This window comes from Cheilinus undulatus, linkage group 9, assembly GCF_018320785.1.
Source record: "Cheilinus undulatus linkage group 9, ASM1832078v1, whole genome shotgun sequence".
In the NCBI taxonomy this organism is placed as follows: domain Eukaryota; kingdom Metazoa; phylum Chordata; class Actinopteri; order Labriformes; family Labridae; genus Cheilinus; species Cheilinus undulatus.
In genome coordinates this window covers 25,954,082-25,975,707 of record NC_054873.1, presented here as the reverse complement: position 1 = coordinate 25,975,707, position 21,626 = coordinate 25,954,082, and the positions used below count along the sequence as shown (strand labels likewise).

At 37.7% G+C, this 21,626-nt stretch overlaps 1 protein-coding gene across 1 annotated transcript; it reads right to left on the bottom strand.

Moving 5' to 3' along the window:
* Positions 1-5,872: 5,872 nt before the first annotated feature.
* On the bottom strand, positions 5,873-19,239 carry LOC121514903 (guanine nucleotide-binding protein G(i) subunit alpha-1). Its single transcript, XM_041795322.1, has 9 exons — positions 18,772-19,239; positions 14,608-14,650; positions 13,671-13,812; positions 12,650-12,807; positions 12,030-12,158; positions 11,508-11,637; positions 11,267-11,420; positions 7,001-7,193; positions 5,873-6,899 (listed from the first exon to the last, which is right to left on the bottom strand). The coding sequence occupies exons 1-8, from the start codon at positions 18,887-18,889 to the stop codon at positions 7,003-7,005; spliced, it is 1,065 nt and encodes a 354-aa protein (XP_041651256.1). The 5' UTR covers positions 18,890-19,239; the 3' UTR covers positions 5,873-6,899; positions 7,001-7,002.
* Positions 19,240-21,626: the final 2,387 nt, after the last annotated feature.

The following is a 21,626-nucleotide window of genomic DNA, read 5'->3' as shown; positions in this document are numbered from 1 at the left end:
CATTTTCATGGAAATTTCATGGAATTTGTAAAATCTGGGGGATTTTCCTTCATTTGTGTAAGTTTTGAAAATTTGAAGAAAGTTTAGGGGAGTTTCTTCTAAATAAAAGGTATTTTCATGGAAATTCTGGGGACGTGTTTACATATTTTGGAGATCTTCATTGAAAGGTTTGGAGGAAGTTTGCCCTGATATTTATTTATTTATTTATTTATTTATTTATTTATTTATTTATTTTATTTTGGCATTTTCATGGCAATTTGGGAAATGTATTTTCGATATTTAGAATTTTGATTTGAATTTTGGTGGAAATTGCTTTGAAATTAAATGTAAGATCATGGAAATTTAGGAAATTTATTTGCAAATTTCTGGGAATTTGATTGGGAACTTTAGGGAAGGTGACTCTTGAAATTTTCATGGAAATTTCATGGAATTTGCTTGGCTGTTTGGGGGAATTCTCCATTTTTGTGGAATTTGGTCTACTTAAAAAAAAAATTAAGGAGAATTTTTTTCAAATTATGGGTAATTTACTTTAAATCTTTTAAGAATTTACATGGAATTTGTGGGAACATTTTTATTAGAATGTTTAGGCTTTATGAGAAAATTACACTGAAGCATTCGTTGGCTGTCTGCAGCAATTTTGGGGTGTTTTTAATAACATTTCTAAAAATTTTCACAGAAATCTTTGGTAGTTTCTTTGAAATGTAGGACATTTCTGTGGATTTTCCAACACACAGCAAAAAACCTTTCCAGTGTTTTATTTTCTACAGAAACAGGACCTTCATGAGATTTGTGGTCATCATTTTTTTCAACTAATTTATTCATGCACTGTATTGGGATGTTAATGGGAGAAAATGGGGGTTAAGAGTCTTTCCTTTTTGAATGCAGGAGTTGGGAATCAAACCCACGACCCTCTGATTGTAAGACAACCAACTCTACCCACTGATCAGTTGCCCCAGTGAGTGCTAGTTTCTATAAATAGGAACCAATTTTTATCTTAGCAGGTGTTCCACCAGGAACACTGCAGTATTTGACCACTGAAAAGGCTAGTGTGGGTAAAGTGTGCTAGTGAAATACTTGGATTACAATTCTTATCTATGGACATGCTGAAGCTTGGAAACAATAAATGGACACTGATAAGGCACACAGGTTGTATCAGACTCATTTTTTATCAGCGCATCAGTTGCTTAAGCCCAGGTGTAGAGCCCCAGGGGCTTCAAGGGGGTCTACAAGTGGTTATGTCTTTTTATAGCAGATCTTGTTCTGTTTATGTGTGGCTATAAAAAATCCGACCCTGCAGTAATTAAACATTCAAAAATAACTTCCCAAGAATCTCTGCTGTGGAAAGTGCAAACACAGCATGCTATTCACTGCCTCATCTGACACCTACCCCCAGCAGTGAGAGGTTTCAGTTACCAAAAGACTCAAATGCAGAATTGAGCTGAAACAGTTAGGATCTAAAGTCCTCTTGGTCTTTTCAATCAAAATGGGTCTTTTTCAAAAGGTAGTCTGAACAAACAATTAAGTCCAAGGTGGAACAGGCAAAATTTAAATCCTAAACATGCAACAGGCTTGAAAGCAATGTGTACACAAGGATAATAGAGACAACCTGAAGAGGGGAACAAATGAGAATACATAGTGGCTGGCTAATGAGCTGATTAGAGGCAGGTGAGGACTGAAAGCAGCTGCTGGTAATCAAGGAGCTGAGACACACCTGAGGACAGGCACTGAAATGACAGGAGATGTTAGATTTCAAAATAAAACAGGAATAGAAATGCAATTTAAGTTGATGTTACAGGCAGGGATTTCTGACATTGAAAATTAGTATAAAGAAATCATCAGTTTTCATGCTGTTGATCTTGTTTGCCTCTCTGGTTCCTACAGATGTCTCAGTATTGATTTCAGTTTGTTTCATCACCAGTAAACACCCCCCCACAGGAGCTTTAATGTTTTTGTTTGATGAACTTCATGCAAATTTTTCACCACATTAAGATGTTTTTATTTGCAAGTGACCAACGAAAGACTGAGTAAATCCAGGTCTTGTTCAGTCATTTTGGGATAAATGTCTGCTTTGCTGCAGGGAGTGAGATGAGAAGATTGAAGCCTTTAACAAAAAGTGTGTGGGGAATATATTATTTCTCTGTCAATCAGCCTGGTTTAACAGTTAGCTGACTGTTGTATTCCAAATAATATAATGGGTCAATATTTTTCCTTTTTTTAAATGGCAAAACTTCAGTTCTGGCATGGAATAAGCCTGAACAGACACATTAATATCATAGAAAACTCTAACTACTAAATTCTGTTTCTTCTCTCCTCAGATGTTAACTCTTTTAAGTGGTAAATATGAGCTCCATTCATCTTCACATCTAAGAGCTGATTACTATTACATGTAGTTTTCAGAGAGACTCTTTAAGATGAGATGTATGCTTCGCTTTGACTCTGTGGTCAGCTGTGCTGGTTGATCATTAACATCATCATCCTCTTCTCTTTCCTCGGCTGCACCTTTATCTTCAAGAAGCTTCATATCCACACCGTTTGATCTCTCTGGGAGGACTTTGGGATTAGCTAAATGACTCTGCAGTTAGCTTTTAAGTCACACAATGCCTCCCAAAAATAGTGTTAATGCCTCATCATTGTGCCTGAGCCGTGATGGCTTAGCTCAGTCTGTAAGACAGAAGTGGCACTACTGTGACCCGTGTCAGCTGCTGTGTGTATGGAAAGAATAAATGACTAAAATGTTTCAAATCATCTCATCAATATCTCTCAAACAGTTCCTGAAGAGTTGATTGGCTCATGCATGCTTGAAAGCATTCTGGATGTATGTGTGTTGTGTGTCTCTGTTTATCAAAACAAATAACAGTAAATAATTGCGGATTGAAAACTTAGATTTAACAAAAAAAAGTAGCCTATATTATGTAAATAGTTAATACTATACACTACAACTGTTTAATGATTTATTTAACCTGGTTGTTACTGATAGCTTGTTTTTCCTCTCTGTCCTGTGTGCCTTTTGTCTTTACACAGCCCCTATATGTCCTTATATGGGCATAAACAGGTTGTTTCTCTATGCTAATGAGCAGCTTAACGAGTACCTGGCATTCATCAACTTAAGAACACAGGTGCAAACAATTCAGAAGTTTAAGACAGTGTCATGAATCCCATGTAGGTTTCTCTTTATTGTTTTCTTCTTTCTACAAGCAGCAGTACACAGTAGATAATGAATGAATTAATGGATGGATAGATGTTTCTCTATCAAGCAACCATCAATCTGGATTAACGAATGAAGGTACTAAAAGTGGCCACTAGAGAGAGCTATTTACTGTGGAACAGGACAGACTCAGGGGTTAATGACTCCACATGCATGCCTTTCTTACTTGAAGTATGTTTGAGTTTCTCAGTGAAAAACCATTTTGTGTGCAGAGTTTGAGACTAGAGGGTTGTATGAAGATTCATCAGCTGAAGGGGGAAAGTTTCTAAGTGCTCAAGTACAAACACATACCAGTGTGATTAAGATCTCAACCCTTTAGCTCACCAGTCAGTCAAAACAGAACATGCACATGTATTGCAGACGTTCTACATTTGTAGTACACAATCATTATTCTGTTGACTTATTCAAGAAGCAGAGTTATGATGACCTGCAGTCAAACTCTTGATGTAAGATATTAGTTATCACATATATTTGAAGGTAATGTCTGGGTTTTGCCAAGAAAAATAGTTTTCTATTTTAAACAAGGTGCTTTATGATCGTTTCTTATTTAAAAGTTTTTTTGTTTTTGTTTTTTTTTTCCAAAAGTCCAAAGTCCAAACATCAAATACACACATCAGAGTGTTCTGACCATTGCTGCAGCAGACATTTTATCTTTGCAAATTGTTTTTTTGGGTTTTCCATCTCATGTATAAAGGTCATTAATGACGTTTATGAATCAAATACTAGAATTTATCTTTGGGGCTCTATTTCTTTTTAGGCTTTTATTTAATTCTAGTTATGATTATCTATGTTTTTATGTCCAGTTTTATAGGCTTTGAATTATTTGGAGGGGTAAATCTTTTATCATTGTTTTTATGCCAATTGTTAATTCTTTTATAAATTCTCCCCTTACTGCTTTGTCTTTTATCTGTCTCTTTTAAATCATCCATCTTTTTTATTTTAGTGAATTAATTTTGTGTGCTTTAGTCTCTAAACTTTTTTACCATTCTTCCTTTTTGTCAATCACTTTTGTACAATCCTTTAAAGCACTTTGAACTGCAAGTGAATTTGTTTAAAAGGTGCTAAATAAATAAAGTTTGATTGATTGAAAGCAACTTAAGACCAGTTCAGAACAAAGATTTGATGAGTCAAGTTGAAAAGTCTTCATTTGGACAAGCTTTCGTTGTCCTTGTGGGTCAGATCATGGTCGGTTCTGGGCGCATGGGGGGAAACCCTGAACATCTGAAGTATAAGCAATAAATGATGAATTCCTGAGCTTCACACTCAAACCACCACGCCCCTCTGTTCACACACTCTCTCTCCACACGCACTACTGCCCAGCGTTTCAAAATACATCGACATAAGCAACAACTTTTCAAAATGACTGGCTATCTTGAAATAAACGGCGTTTCAAAATAAGCTGCCATTTCAAAATAAGATGCAGTTTTGAAATCAGATGCTGTCCTACCACAGAATACAAGCACTGGTGCACTATTTGTGAGAATTGGTGTCATAATGGATACAGACGATTCCATACAGTAACTGGCTATTATAAATCAGAGGTTGCAGATTTGAAACTTTGCTCAATTATTATAATGATGCATTCCATTAAACTAATGGTAAAAAACATGCACAGAAACTCCAAAATTCAACCATAAAAGTTCAATGATATTGACTGTAAAGCAAATTTACAACCCATTTTAAGTTTCAGTGATTAATTTAACCACAAATGAAGTACACAGAGTGCATAAAATATCATCAAAATAGAGCGTTGTACCAAAAAAACCTGGGGGAGAAACCCCCAGACCCACTGAGGTCTGGGCTATTCCTTAGCAGGCTCCATTACTTCCTTACATATTTGCACTTTGTAGTTATCTCAAATCATCCTCACTTATTTCCCTTTGTAACATTTCAGTGCATCATATGATGAATCATATCATTCCTACTACTGGCAAAAATTAAAAGAGTTTCAAAGAGTTTCCCTTAATGTTAATACAAGATCCTGATTTTGTTTTTTTAAACATTTATAAAGTAATGTAACCCTCTAACTTGGGGGTAAGAGAGTTCCTGCTGTTGCAAGCCGTTAGAAATGAGGATTTTTGCAAAACTTTCTCAAGCAGAGAAGAAATGTTCTCCAAACACTGAATAAAGAATTTTCTCATTGGTCATAGTGGACTGAAGAGACTGAAAAGAGACAGATGCGGACATATCAGCCCATTATGGTCTTCACTGTAAACATAAGCCTGCATTGTAAATTTCTGTAAATGTAGTTTACTCCTGAGGTGCATCTAATCATTGATTAAAGACTCTTCACATGATGACATGACTATCATTATGTGAGTATTGATTATGAAGGGTATTTGCATAGGACATGGTAGACAACTGTCCATACTGTTTCATTTTTTTAAGCAATAAGATAAGAAAAACTTAATTTATTAAATGCAGTTAAATGCATTTTTTCAACCAGCACTGAAAAATAGATATATTTTCAAAACTTTTAACAATACATATAACAAGCCAAATAGAAAAAAATTGACTTTTTTTCTCCAATCAGTTAGTAGATTTAGTGGAATTATTCTGCTCACTTCAGATCTATTTGAAGCTCAGAAATTTCTCTATCAGTCAAATATTTTCCTGTTGGAAGAAATTCAATCATACAAATTAAAAAAAAAAAGACAGGAGAAATAGTTGTGTATTGCATAAGTTGCCATGGTTACACCACAGCAGCTCTTTTATTAGCAAAATCATGGAGATTAGTCCACTAATGTGCCCATCCAATGGAAACAGAGGGTCGGGGTTTTAGGGGGGATATGTAACTTGAAACCATCACAGATCATGATGAGTAACAGTGTGCTGGTACCCAGACACCTGTCCCAGATCTACATGTGGTCCTACTGTCTGCTACAAGGCCAACATCATCATCCTCTGTTCAAAGCTTCTCTTTAGGTCTCAGTTCAATCAGAAATGTTACAGTTTGTTGCTGTGCACCAACAACGTGCACTCAGTAATTAAGGAGTAGCTTTTTTGGTCATTTAGAAAAATACAAACTTTGAAGGAGGATGACAAGTAGAGGAATAAAGTCCCTTTGTTTAATATTGTCTCACAGACACATACAGAAAATCACTCACCCTCAATCAAAACAAAGCTCACACTCACCAAGGTTCCCACGCACACACGCACATCTCTCACAGTATGTCAGAGTCAGAGTGAATTGGTCTATAGAGTGACTTGGTCTTTTCTTGGTTTATCCAAAGAGGCAAAAATGATGACACAATGAAATAATTAGAACAAAAGATATAAACATGGACCTGGGGGGGCTTTGGATTTCAATGGTAACGTCTACATGAAGCTAACTTCTACTTCAACAAAAAGAAGACACTGCAACTAAGGCATGCAAGGCACAAGCACCTACAAACAAAAAAGACAAAAGTGTTCATTCATGGACAAAAAGAAGGCCCCCCTTTGATATAAAAATTTAAAATCATGATATGAAGGTAAAACAAGAACATTTAAAAACTGTGAAAAATCCCCGGCCAAAGACAGTTGTACAAATACTTTACACAAAATGTTTTTCTACACGCCGTCTTTAAAACTTTTAGAGATGAACATAAGTTAATAAGAGGTTAAACGTGACATTCTCAGCAGGGTGCTGGAAGTTTCCTCCAGTCAGTTTCCCCTTGAATAAAGTCACTTAGAAAGCCGGCCTCCGATCTGCCTGCACAGAAATAAGGAACGCGAGAAACCACAATTACAGAGGAAAGCGTTAGCAAACACTAACATTTAGGTGTAGTTTGTCCTTAAAGCCTCAACTGTTACCTTTAGAAAAGGCCGCAGTCTTTCAGGTTGTTCTTGATGATGACGTCGGTGACGGCATCGAACACAAACTGCACGTTCTTGGTGTCGGTGGCACAGGTGAAGTGGGTGTAGATCTCCTTCGTATCCTTTCTCTTGTTCAGGTCTTCAAACTGGCACTGAATGTACGCTGCTGCCTCCTCGTAGGTGTTGGAGCCTGGAAGAGAGGGTGGTGGAGGAGGAGGAGGGCAGAGAGGACAGATTGAGCAGGAAGAAAAGAGTCTGAAGCAAATCAAATATAACACTTTAAAACCAACAAATGTATTTCAAATAGGGGTGGACAATATGGAAAAAAATCATAACACGATTTTTTTATGGCCAGATGATGATCTCGATTTTATCACTATTTTTTCGTTAAATTTCTAAGACAAATTTGCAAGTTAGTGACCAGAAAAAAACTTTTCTCTGATTTTTCTCTATTTCTTCTGCACCATCGTGTTGGCCAATGCATATATATATATATATATATATATATATATATATATATATATATATATATATATAGTGCTCAACAAATTTATTAGACCACCACTCAAAGTAAGGTTGATGCCACAGCTGCCCCAAATTAACAGTACTGGTAATTACCAAAATCATTTTTTACATTTCTGCAATGGTTAATACACTAATATGTAGAAGCTCTTTAACCCAAATGATATTTTTAATGCTAAAATATTATTATTATTGTTATCCATGAATTTTCAAATTTACTGATTTACAAAAAACCCTGAAAAAATAGTAAAGCACATGAATTCTTCTTGATTAATATGTCAAATTATAGTTACTTGCATTCCTGAACAGAAAAAATGAGTTTTAGTGGTTGAATGTTATGCTTGATTAATTTCTGACTTCTCAGAGAAGCCCAGTGAGCCAGCTCAAATTTGGGTGAATTCAGCTTGAAATCCCTCATTCCTGTTCAAAATGGTAAATGTGGAGAGCTCACTGAAAATGAAAGAGTCCGCATTAAAGCACTTCATGATGCTGGATGGTCTCTGAGACAAATATGACAGGTGGTCTAATAAATTTGTTAAGTGCTGTATATATACGTATATATGTAGAGGTCTTATCCCACAATATATTAAAGTTCCAAATATTTATTTTCCTGCATTCTGATCTATTCTGTCTTCTGGAACCAATTTCTAAATTTTCTGCACCACTTTAGAATTATTATCTGTATATTCATCTGTGTTTTAAAATCTACTTTACTGTTTACTGAGCACATTTTGACACTTTGATTTGCATTTTAAAGTATATGGTCTTTAAAAAGAATTCCTGCAGCTGAAGCTTTAAACGAGTAGCCTGTTCATACAGTATGCAATTTATAATCACATTTACTTCAGCCTTGTTTACAGACTGTCAAATGAAGAAAATATGACACAAATTTGATGAATCTTTGAGACACATGGTTATGCAGTTAAGTAGTGACTGTATGTTGTTTTAACGCAATTTTGATTTTTATTTAAAAAAGGTCATGTATACGTTGATTTACTGCTCTGAATAAGGCTGTGATGAGCAGTGACATAAACGTGTCACACTGGAATCTGCCCGCTGCTTACAATAAAGGAGAGAAGAGGAGGAAAGGCAGGATTACGTGCTGCAGCAGTAAGAATGCAGGCCAAAGAAATGCATGTAAATCAATGATTGTATTGTTTAAAACATTTTCTAACAGTGATCCATGTCTGGACCTTGCTGACATCACAGCCTCCCTCCGTAAAAAGACGCTGATGTTATAACGTTTCACCCGTGACTGTGTTATCCTGACGTTTACTTGCCAGGTGGAATGGCTTGTAAATAACTCTGAAAAAAATAATTGAGAGCAAAACAATGTCGGCTGTAACAGTTACAACAGTAGGCTTTCTGCCTCAGACACACTTTACCCCGCTGAACCGCGGTATGCTTCATCTCTCTTCCCTGTTTGCACCTCGGCAGACCGGAGGACGCTGTCTTTAGAGCTCATCAAAAAAACATTAATAGGCTTGTGAAGATCGTGCAAATAAATATTTCTTGCACACTGATGGTTCAAAAAACCAAGACGAAGCTTCGTATAAGAGTTAGAAATCATCATGACAACTAAATCTTAAGTTTCACTTTCACTTTTGCAGCGTGAGTTTCCACTGCATCTCGGCTGGGCCAGAAGGGGAGGGAGGGGGGAGCAAAGAGCGAGAAGTAGTAGAGCCGATCCTACGATAAAACAGATTAAGCAGATCGCCAATACATTCTATTTCTTCACGATCTGAGATTGTCTTACGCGCACCCCTAAATTCAAAGGCACAACACTTAATTTGTATCTGATCTATATTTGAGAGTTTTCAAGTATATATTTTATAGCCCCATAAATAAGGTATCTGTAAAACTTGGTGTATAAGCTGCACTTTTATTGGCTGTTTTTCATCTCTAAAATGGGCTGCAGCCTTAACACCAGGAGGACTTGTATACCAGTAAAAATACTGAGACGGGACTTCAGCTAAGGATGGCTCAGACATATTTTCCCTTTGGAGATTTCAAAAACTGACAAATAATCCAAATCTTAAGGTTAATGCTCAGAGTTGAAGATCTGAAACCATATTTTACTCAGCTGAAGACAAGCTGCTTCTTGCTTTTTGTCCCATCAACCTGAAGGTATTATAATATTGATTCACTAAAACTCCAATAGGCCCTTCTCTATAACCGTCCTCTCCAGTAATCTACTTCAAAAAGAGTTTAGGGTTTTACAGGCAGGTCAAGGCTACAGGTTAGAAACAGTGACAATTGGAAGAGAGAGGGGACAAACTTAAATTGTTGCAGTATTTTGTGGGGGTTTTTTGTTTTAACCAACAGATGTCACTATTTTACCTCTCAGCTATCACACCACAACTTCAAACCAGGATGCCTAACTTTACAATACTGCTACTTAACCACAACATCTCCCTTGCAGCTGTATGCCTCAGCCAACCCAGTGTTATTTACATTCATCTTTGTTTCCAACAGCATGAGATGGGCCGAACAGGACAGGAATTTTCATATATGATCAAAATAATATCATGATCCATACGATGATATACCTTAAGAATGTATTCGAAAGAATACAGCACCAACAAATGATACAAGCAGGTCTACATTAAACAGAAGAGACTGTTTGACAATTTACAGGAGGCATAAACCAAACAACATTGGTCTCCTTCTCTATCCCTGTCTGCAGAGCATGTGACTGTCAGTAGACCAGCTACAACGATCACCTCTGTGCACACATTTAAAAACACTTACTCAATGCTTGGACACAGCAAACAACCAGCAGGCAATGCATGGTAAACTAGATAAAATTATAAACATTAAAAAAAGAGACAACTTAACCAGTGTACAAATGTGTCAAACAAAGTGAGCATGTATATACCCTGTAAATGTAAAGTCATAGTAGAGCTGTTGTACTGCAATACATTAGATAGTGCAGGCACATAATAAAAGGCTGTTCTTTACAGCAATTGCAGTTTTTAAGAGTTTGATTTGACATGAATGCAGATTATGAATTTAAAAACTGACTTTGTTGCTAAATTGTCTGGCTGGTGGTTCGACCTGCATGCTACAAAGCAGCTTTAGAGAACTGCTGTTATTCTATTACGTCTGACAAAAGAGAGATTTGTTAGTGTGGAAAAACTGAAGGGAAAGGTTGGACTCTTACATAAGTCTGAATCACATGAAAGGTCTGATGTTTGTGAGGAAACTCTCTTAATGACATTCTTTACCAAAGCTGACAAGTTAGATCCCCGAGATCCATCTTTAACTCACACAGACTTTCTAACTAAACAAATTAGATTTTGGTTTTACTGATCCATATATAAAATGCACTGTGAGTACTGGCGAACCTGACAAGGACCCATTGTTAAGAGCATGAAGAAGCCCACACAGTGCAGGAGCAGAGCAGGGAGGAGAAGAAAGAAATATCTCTGTGTGGTCTGCAGAGGCTGCCGCGCCTCTAAAGTGCAAGCAGAAGGTGGACAGACAGAAAAAAGGAAGGCTGGATATATGTTTGTTCATAGCCTAATAACATAAACTGACAGCAAAAACTATCTTTAAATTTGTCTGTCAGATTTTCACGTGTTTAAACATAATGAAAGTCTTCTTGGTGACATAATTTGATATTAAAATGATTTTAAACTTCATTGGTTTACATGCAGCACTTACATGGAGTTCAGTATTTGCATGTAAAACACATCTACTCTGCATACAAGTGTTTCTGCATGTGTCTGTCTCTCTCACCTGCATATTCTGGGTAGCAGATTGTGAGAGGGCTCTTTTTGATCTTTTCCTCAAACAGATCTTTCTTGTTGAGGAAGAGGATGATGGAGGTGTCTGTGAACCATTTGTTATTGCAGATGGAGTCAAACAGCTTCATGCTCTCGTGCATCCGATTCTAAAGAAGAAGACGGAAACATGCAACGATTTAAAATTTTACAAAACAGCCATGGATGTGAATCTGTGATGTCAGGTAAGTTTTTACCATTTCCTCATCTTCAGCCAGGACCAGGTCGTAGTCACTCAGAGCCACACAGAAGATAATGGCGGTGACTCCCTCAAAACAATGAATCCACTTCTTCCTCTCTGACCTCTGACCACCAACATCAAACATCCTGCAGAAACATCAGACCACAGTGTTATATAACAAATCACACAGGCACATGTTCACTTGTGACCATTAGAACATTTTCAAGTTAGTTTTGATTTTAAAAATATCTACTGGCTCATTTCACCTACATTTTTCTGAACCTGTTTTTCATGAATTTAACTAATTACTTTTAGAGGAAAATTATTTTCTCTTTCTTAATTTTAGCTGCTAAACTCTGATTGGTAGACTAGCTAAAGATGACACTCCAGCCCACAGAATCAGACAATGAAACCAACACCACACAAATTTGAATGGTTTAATAAATCTGAGCTGTGGGGAGACATTGAGGTGTTTGGATGCATTTATTATGAAAATACAGATAAATAAATGGAGAGCAGACTCGCTGCTTGTACTCACTTGAAGTGCAGGTCCTTGAAAGTGAAGTGTGTCTCCACGATACCGGTGGTTTTGACTCTGGTCCTTAGCACGTCCTGTTGGGTTGGCACATAAGCACCGCTGGATATCCTGTCCAAGTCATTCAGGTAGCTTTAAGAACAGGAAAGTCATTCAGAAAAGAGAAGATGGGAGTATAAAAACACTCTGGGTACAATATGACTGCGAAACAATCGATTATTGTTCCTGTATAAGGTTGTCACAACACCAGAAATTCAACGTAGATATTATACAAGCGAAAATCAAACCATGTTCAAACCTGATTTAATGTCATGACAGAAGTGCCACATACTCAATGTTAAGCAATTTCTAGTTCTGGGTTAACAAAACCACAGGCTGATACCTGCACACTTCCTAAATTGAAAAAAAAAAAGTGTTTGAAACTGAGAAGTTCATATGTATTTATGCCATTCTTTCTCTTGAAGCAGATTTGGGTTAAAAACCAGGCTGAATATCTTCAGGTTTTTTGCATCTTTGGGTTCTTTTTGATCAGTGAATAGTAGAGACTGTATCCTTTCAAACATTTGGTATTGAAAGTGGAAAATTTCAGCAACATTATTCCTGTGTTTGTGCAACGGACTCACTATGCTGCAGAGTCGTTGAGCTGGTACTCCCGGGAGCGACTGAAGCAAGCCTGGACTCCTCCATCCTTCCACAGCCGCTGGATGACCCCAGCTAGCTCTCCTGTCATGAAGCCCTCTTCTGCTGAACCAGCCAGAACAAACAGCTGACGTGCATCATCCTGCAGAGACAAAACCCCACCAAATAAAGTCACAACCAACAAGTATTTCATTATTATGTTGATTGAGCTAATGAAGTATGAACCAATGGCATGCAAAAGTTAAAAGTCTGCAGGTGAAAAAGGGATTTAGAAGTACTGCTTTGTACAATGTATGAAATAACCACATCCTGTTCAGAATGATGATGTATTGATGGTAAATGGCTTAATAAATAAGGCCAAATCACAAACAATGCAAGAGATTAACTAGAAAGAGAGGAAAGCAGTAAAGTTGTCTGTCCTGGTATATTTGGCATTAAACTACATTTCAAACCCGTTCAGTAATGAGGACCTTGACATCTATAAGTGCTGACAGTCAAGAATGAAAAGCTATGGGTGTGAAACTGGTCACCATGACAGAGCAGAGCAGTCACCCTGAGATAATGAAAGGGTGCACCTCTTGTTATATGCCAGAGCAATGACAGATTTAATAAATGTCAAAAAGCAAGGAAGAGAATGAAAATAACCTGCTGAGAAGACGGCACTGACTTTATTTGTACCACTCTGTAATGATGAACCATAATAATCATTACACTAAAAAGGCTGCAGATTTTAAATAATTCTACTGGTGTTCACTGTCACTGTGAAATGTTTAGCTCTTTCATGCAAGAAAAACAACGTCAAACTGATCCAGATCAGAGTGATCCTATAAGCTGAGGGACCTAGGGACAGTTCTCGTGTCAATAAGCCTCCGCTGTAATGAGGCATTTTGAAAATGATACTAAACCTCAACCAGCTCCGTATGACCTGCAGAAAAAGAGGAAGTAAGACGAGAAAAGCTCAGTAGCAAAGGATGACGTAGGTTGACAAGGTTTTCCACCACTCACCGCTCGAGCTGCATCAGCAAAATCGATTTTAAGGCGTCCCATGGCTCTGATGATGGCGATGATGGACTGGATGGTGTTGCTGTAGACCACGGCCTTGTACTGCTTACACTCCTCCTCTGAGTAGCCTGCTTCGTGGATGATCCTGACGCACAAAGAAGACATTAGCACTTGTCTCTTCAAAATCATTTTTATACAACTCAGGATATGATGGTGGACAGGAAGTGACTGTGATATAATGTTAGTACTCTCACCATGTTCAGGTTTTTATATAATGAATCATTTCACTTTTCATTTCTTTAGAACGAGAAAATTGGTTGGCATCCAAAAATCAATTTTAATACCATTTTAATAAATAAAATAAAATAATAAAAGACGTGTAGCCAAGTTAGTTTCATGAATGGGATAACTTAATATTGACAACATGAAACAGCATTCAAAGTAATAATGTAAGTTATTTGATTTGTTTGAGTCATATTTAGAAATTAGTTTCCAAATAATGAGACAAAAATAAATGCAAAATATTATATTTTAATATGTTATATATATATATAGCTTTGGGGTGACTTCACTGTCACCCCACAATCAACTACACAATTGTTTCTGTAAACTGCAGTCATACGCCACACCCGAAGAGTATTACTGTAAATGTCACCGTAAATCTGACAGGACCTCAGTTTTCAAACAAAAAAAACAGATAGCTTTTTCACATGTAAACGTGCCTGTAATAATGAATGGTGACGATAATTCAGTGTCTGATAGCCCATCTGTTGCTTACATAGTAAAGAGTGTCATTTGCTCTCTTTGGAGTCTGACGTCAGACAAAGGGAGAAAACACTGCTGTGTGTGTGTGATAGATGGTTCTCTGAACAAACAACACTTCAGTTTAACGGCCACTGTAGGTGTGCTCTTAAACGTGACATTGAACATCTACACTTACTTCATCTGTTTGACAATTGTACTTTTTCCAGATTCTCCAGCACCTGAAACAGACAGAGGATGTTCTTATAGTCAATACAGTTAACCGAGTATAAAAGACAAACAAGAAGGTGTTTGCAACAACCCACAAGAATGTATTAATAGCTACCTGATAACTACACCCATCCTTTATCTATGTTAGCTACACTGTTTCTCCCATTCAGGGCTGTAGGTCATTGATAATCATCTGATAATTTCGCTAACTATACTAATTATGGATACACAATATTGGATTTTTGCCAAAAATCGATATTTTTAAATTCATTTTGGCCTATACTGATAGATCCAGATATGTAAATGTTGCTCAGATCAAAACTTTAATCCTTAAAACACTTTTAAAAGTTTAAGAAACAAGATAAACAAAGAAAGTAAGTTTTAGGTCCTGCCTAAAACTCCACTAACTTATGTGTACATATGGCCAGTATTTACAGCCAAAAAAAGCTAGTATACAGCTGGTATATTGATCTTAAATACCAACAGAAATGTTTACATCTGCTGATGCTGGTATTTAACTTTTTCAAGCCAATATCTGCTCATACAGATAACATTATGCATCCCTCATATTCTTAGACTTAAAGGTCTCTGTTCTTATTCATTTAAGTGCAAAAGGACATGTACAGGAAAAAAAATGGCCAAATTAGAAATGTTACATTTTTTTGTTTAACCAACCTAGAGATTACCGTATGATGACATGAAAGTTGGAAAAAAACAAAACAAAACAAATAAATAATTAATTTCAGAAGAATCTTTCTGAAAATCTTAGATTTAGGTTATGTTTCAATTTTTAAAAAGTTTGACAATTACAAAAGTTTGCATTATATGATGGTTTTATGTCATTCAGTTATGATAGCTGATAAAAGTGTAGGTTTTTTAACCAAGAACGGATGACTTTTAATAGCACTTTTTCACTTTTGGTCTGTAGTTTATTTAGTCTACACCGTTGTCTCCTCAGCAAAGTTTCACAGATTCTGAACTGATCTTCCTCTGCAAAATTAATGCCAAAAGTAATTCCAACACACCCAAAACAAGGAACTGCATCAAACCAATAGTCACTTCTCTGCTTTGGAGTCAAAACTAGGGATGCAAGAGATCTGATTTTTGTCTATATCCTATATGTATACATTTATTTTGGCTGATACAATATTTAAATATAGTTTAAATAAGATATTATGATGAAAAAAGAAAATCAATTCAGCTAAAGTCAATCTGTTGGTCCAGCCTAAAACTTCACTAACACATTTGTCCATACAGCCTATATTTAGCTACTGCTTATATAGGCAGGTTTTTATAACCTAAAAGCAGCTGTACATATAGGCAGAAATGTCCACATCTGACAATACAATAATTCTCTTTTTAAACCATTATCTGCCAATTATATCATGCATGCCTGGTCAAAACGCGACAAGTATACATGAACAGTTAAAAATTTTGTGAAAGCCACCTTAAATCTTAGAGCCGCTAAAGACAAATCTCTGCCATTTAACTAAACAGTTAGCATTAACCTGCAGCACATCAGAAGCTCTTATCACACAACACACTAAGGAAGTGTGTAAGGTTTAATTGAGCCAGGTCACAGTGCAATTGGATTAATCAACATGATCCTTGCAGCAATGAGATTATACACATCTTAAGGGTTAGACACTCATGCTGCATCACCCTTGCCTACTGTGCTCTGAGCTGTCAGCTCGACCTCATGTGAATGGTTTGATTTGAGAGTGTAGTATATCAGGGGATAGGCATATCTACACAGCCTCCACAAGTTAAAGGTTTAGAAAAATATTAGAAATAAATGAAGTCATGGTGTTATCTGAAGCCAATGAAGTGTTTGGTGCATAAGCTTTTGGGTCTTCAGCTCCCTCTGAGATAGAGGTGTGTTTTCAGCTGAGCACACAACTTTTTAATTACCCTACCTGCGCAGGGACTTTCAGCTCCCCAGTGAGTAGAACTGTTCACCAATTCATTGTCCCATATGATAAACAGCCACACACACCTAACACAGAGCAAATATTACTGCAAACATCATAACACACAAATTGAAAAGATGGAGGGATTTGCTATGACGGCAAAAATGTGAAGACCTGAAATGGTTCAGGCTGGTTATTGAGCTCAGATGTTGTACTGAGCTGCGCTGGCTGAAATGGTATTTTCTGCAGACTAGATGAGATGCAGATATCTCTTTGGAGAACATTTAACACTGTGCCTGTAGCGCTACTATGCTGCATTTCATGCTATTATATATGAAAATGCAGTTACACAAGCACAAAAAAATCAATCTTTGTGATTTGCATTTGTTTTTGTTGAGTGCACAAACAATCAACATCCAAGGCAGTCCTCCCACTCATCTCAAGAGCATGTCATTTGCAGATTACTGCATTAATGCAAACACCCCCAGTGGGATGCCTGACAGAGCATAAACTGCAATATGCATGCTTGGTAGAGCTTCAGATCTTTGTCTTGTCTGTCTCAGAAATACACACAGTATAAAATACAGTCTACACCATAAACAGCAAATGTATCCCTGTGTTCAAAGGCATATGATAATTTCTCTATAAGACAAACCGATCTATCGGCATCGAATGCAGGTGCTTGTGGGAACCGTGACAGGAGAACAAAAACAAACACATGAAAATTCAAATCAGGTCCTTCTCATATGACACATAAACACAAAGGAGGCGACTGGTGCAGCTGAGCATTGTTTAGAATCTGAGATTGTGGTGTAGTCACATGTTTGAGACCTGTGATGACATACAGACCTGACTGTGCAGAGATTACTATACACATGCCTAATACTATTGCATTTTCAGCTTGCAGAGTGCATGGCAAACTTCCAAGTTAGCATGCTCTAACTGACTCTGTTGTGTGTGTACAGTTGCCACAGATGATTACTGCGGTCAGCAAGGCTGCCTAAGTTGCTATGCAACCTCCTGCCTGTCTTTCTCTGACTGAGGGAGCCAGCAGTGGTCATCATTCAGCAACCAGAGATAGGAGTCCTGAGCAGTGGAGTTTTCCTGTATGCTATGAACAGGCTAGAAGGCTGCATTACAGTTGAATGATGGGATTTTCCATAAGGATTTGCCTTTTTGAGCTGATTGAAATTTTGAGTGCAAGCCTCTGCCTGCTGGGTCACCACATTCAAATGACCATTAAATATATTCCCCTCAAACAGGGTGTCTGAGGGAATAAAACTAGCCTCAGTTAGAAAAAATGGAGGTGAAATACGTATTAAAGGCACACAGAGAGTATGTGCATTTATAATACGATGATTACTTCTAAAATTATGAAAACATTCCCCTTTCTTACGACATCATCCCCAGTCTTAGACAAATTTAAAGGATGGATCACATTTAATTCTGAATCACCACAACATTAATCGCCATCAAGCCGACATCAGATTTACGTCGTATGATAGGATATTTGTTTATAATCTTTCAAAAGCACAAGCTAGCGGTGCTTGCAAAGTTAGCTGCCGAGTCCACCGGCCTTCAGTCCGTTAACGTTACTTTTTAAGTGATGAATGGCTGTGAAACAGGAAGATAATCTGTTAGCTAACTATGTTTTAAATTAGAATAATAAATGTATTACCTAATGCTACACAGTCACTTCAGACAGACAGACCTGTTGAAAGATTATCGCTCAGACGCCGTTTAAGCTTTCTGTGAGCTAGCTAACTAACGTTAATCCAGGCTAGCGTCAGTACGCTAACCTAGCTAAGTAGCTAACTGTTTAGCTAAATTAGCTTACTGACTTCATGCTCGGGAGTAGAGGGTGAGGACTAATGTAATCACACTGCAAACTGGTGGCTACTTTAATTAGAGTTAAGCTTTACTAACTTATTGGAAAAGAATGTGGCTCAAAATGTTTAACTTTATAGCCAACTGAAGCAGCACCGTACCATTTCTGTAAAGCCCCAGAATGTTTCAAACTACCGCTTCATAGTTTCTTCAAAGTTTACACCCCAATGTAGCTCATCGCTAACTCGGCCATACAAGTTAGAATTACATAACTCAAATGTTTTGATATGGAAAGACTAGCTACAAGTGTGCAGGGGATAGTATGAATTAGTAGAGTCCCTCTCCAGCAAATAGACCGAGACCTCCGTCCCCGTGTCCATCCATCTTTCTCTCACCGAGCAGCAGCAGCTTGACCTCCCGGGCAGCCTTTTCTCCGTCATCCCGCAAATTCCTGTCGATCATCTTGCTTCGCTCCTGTGCCGCCTTGTCGTCCGTGCTCAGAGTACATCCCATCTTCTCCTAAAGTCACCTCCAAATAAGTTAGAATGAAGAGTAAAACACAACTTCAAAACTAGGAGTGCTCAAAGGCTACCGAGCTAGCATCCAGTGAGGAGGAGGAGGCAGTGCGTCTCTCCGATACTTGAAATTCAAACACGCCCTTGCCTCGCACCTAAAACCCTTATTTTTTTACTGCCCAGACGCCTATAATTCAAGATTATCAGAAAGAACAGTTTTCAAGATGGCTGGCTCTTCTGCTAGCGTCTCAACTGCCTGACGGAGTGGAGCACAGCCTGTATCATTCACAGAAAGAAGGGAGTAGACGGCAGCATCTGCGTCGGTCAGGAGTCTGAAATTGTTCGCTTCCTGTTCTTTTTCACACATACCTGCGAACTGCGCATGCGTGCCACAGCAACAAGCTACTTCAAAAAATGAAGTTTCTTCTTTTACAACCCGTCTGATGTTACAGTAGCAGTGAGAAGATAATACACATCCCTTTGGAAAAGGTAGACACAACACTAAACTAGAATGTATACAGAAACAAGTAAAAATTAAACGTATTGGCACACTTTTTGTGGAAGTTTTAAATCGGTAAAAATCCTTATTGCAACTAATCCTTCTCATTTGTTGACCCAGGGTAGCCCCTGGCCAAAGTGAGGCCCTAAAGCAGACTTCTGATATAAGGCCCCCAACACTGCGACCCCCCCCCCCCACACACACACACACACACACCACCATCGCCCAACATACTCATTTAGTGATATTTATGCAAAATTAACTCAATAAAACTATAAGAAATATTATAACATTAATACTTAATACAAAGTCTTTGCAATTTAACCTGGGTTAGATGCATATAAAAGACACTGTTCTGTTCTTAGTTGTAATTGAGTCATTATCAAGGATAACATACCAAAAATTACCACAGACCTGTCTTTTAGCAAAACTAATTCTTAAAAAAGTCACAAAAATTATCATTGCTTTTAATGATCAAATTCCTTGTTGCAACAATAAAATAATGTTGTTGATTTCCATCTGTGCTTTCTTAAGGTAATCACTGTGGGTTTGCTATTTTCATCATAACATTACTCCTATTTTATTACCTATCTGTTTTCTTGGGGTCTTCTCCTCAAAATTAAACTAGCATAAACCAGCGGATCTTGCCCCCTCAAGCACACCCCTGCACCCCTCTTCTTCACTCACACACAGCAGCTCATCCGTTTGGCTTCTTTCTCTTCCTCAGTGGTTCCCCACTGGTTTTCTTCTTCAGTGTTATCATCAGTAGCCTGTCTTTTATTAAATCACAGTAAACTATACGTTGTCTTTACTCATTTATACCCACAATCTGATTTTAAAACAGCTGATCTTCGCCAGGAAGTTTGACAGCGTCAATAAATTCCTGTTCAGAACCAGCACGGGAACGTTATGAAGTTTTATCATTATCAGTTACTAAACTTAATGATGGTAGAAGTTAATGGCTGACAAGAGAGGTTGCAGAATAACGGGTGACAGACATGGTGAGAGTTTCTGTGCTGCAAGTAGGCGCGAGAGGGAGGGAGAGCGAGAGGACACTGCACGCACTTAATTCATTACGAATGGCAACGATCTACAAAAAAGATATCTTAAGGGTTAATTTACTAATGTGTGATGGCCAGGTAAAGTTTCTGTTTGGTCAACGTCGTATATGCATTACCTGGATAGTATTTATCTTGCAAACACCAGGCTGACGCCCAGAGAGAGAGAGAGAGAAGGAAAAAAATGCCCCACGGTGATGAGGCCCTACGCGCTGTGCATAGTTTGCGTATAGGTAGGGGTGTGTGTGTTGACCATATATCATAACTTACTTTATTATGTTTATCTATTCAAATTGAGTGAGTCTGACTCACAGTCATTTTTTGGACATATTTCAAACATTGTTATTTTAACCCTTTTTAAAAGGATTTTGTTAACATGTAAGATTGTGCATGGTGGTTCTAAAGTTTAAAATGGATGAGAGAATCAATACCTCCTTGATAATGATGTTGATAGCCAGACGTGCGAACAGAATTGGCTTGAACCGGGTTGTCATTGATTAATAATATCAGTGCTGGTATGATGGATCTGTTGCATTGGTCCTGGCTACTTCATTTCGGAACTGAAAAGTGTCAAGCCATATTTTCATTCTGACATTCAAATTATTTGTTCATGCCCATATTTAACCCCTTTTCATCACTGTTTCCACCCATTTTGCCACAATCGTTTCCACATTACGCCCATTTTTGCTACTTCAGCCAATATTTGCCACTTTTTAACTGCTTTTCACCATTTTTCGGGGGGGGGGGGTCATATGAGTCCGTATACTGAGTGACTGAGTGAGCCTACTTCTAAAGCCCTAACATAACAGAGTTGCATTTGCTTGGACTGAATGCTGTTGCTAATGGCTGCCTCCACTGTGTTAACTAGAGCCATACATACAGAGTTGTGCTATGGGTGGGGTTAAGGGGGACTGAAAGCCCTCTAATGGCTGCCTCCACTGCTCTAAATACCTCAGATATAGCTTTAGCCTGTGTTTCACCAGAACTGGGCCACATTTCTGTATGACAAGAATAAAACAACCCTATAAGCTTTTCATGTTGGGAAAGATTTTTTCAACCCTCTTCTGACCTGCTTTGGCATGACTATGTGATAGTTGAGGGGGAAAAGGTAACTTCTTGTGTGAATACTCATGTATGTGTTGTTTCCTCTTAACCCCTGTTTTCTGCTTTATCACATT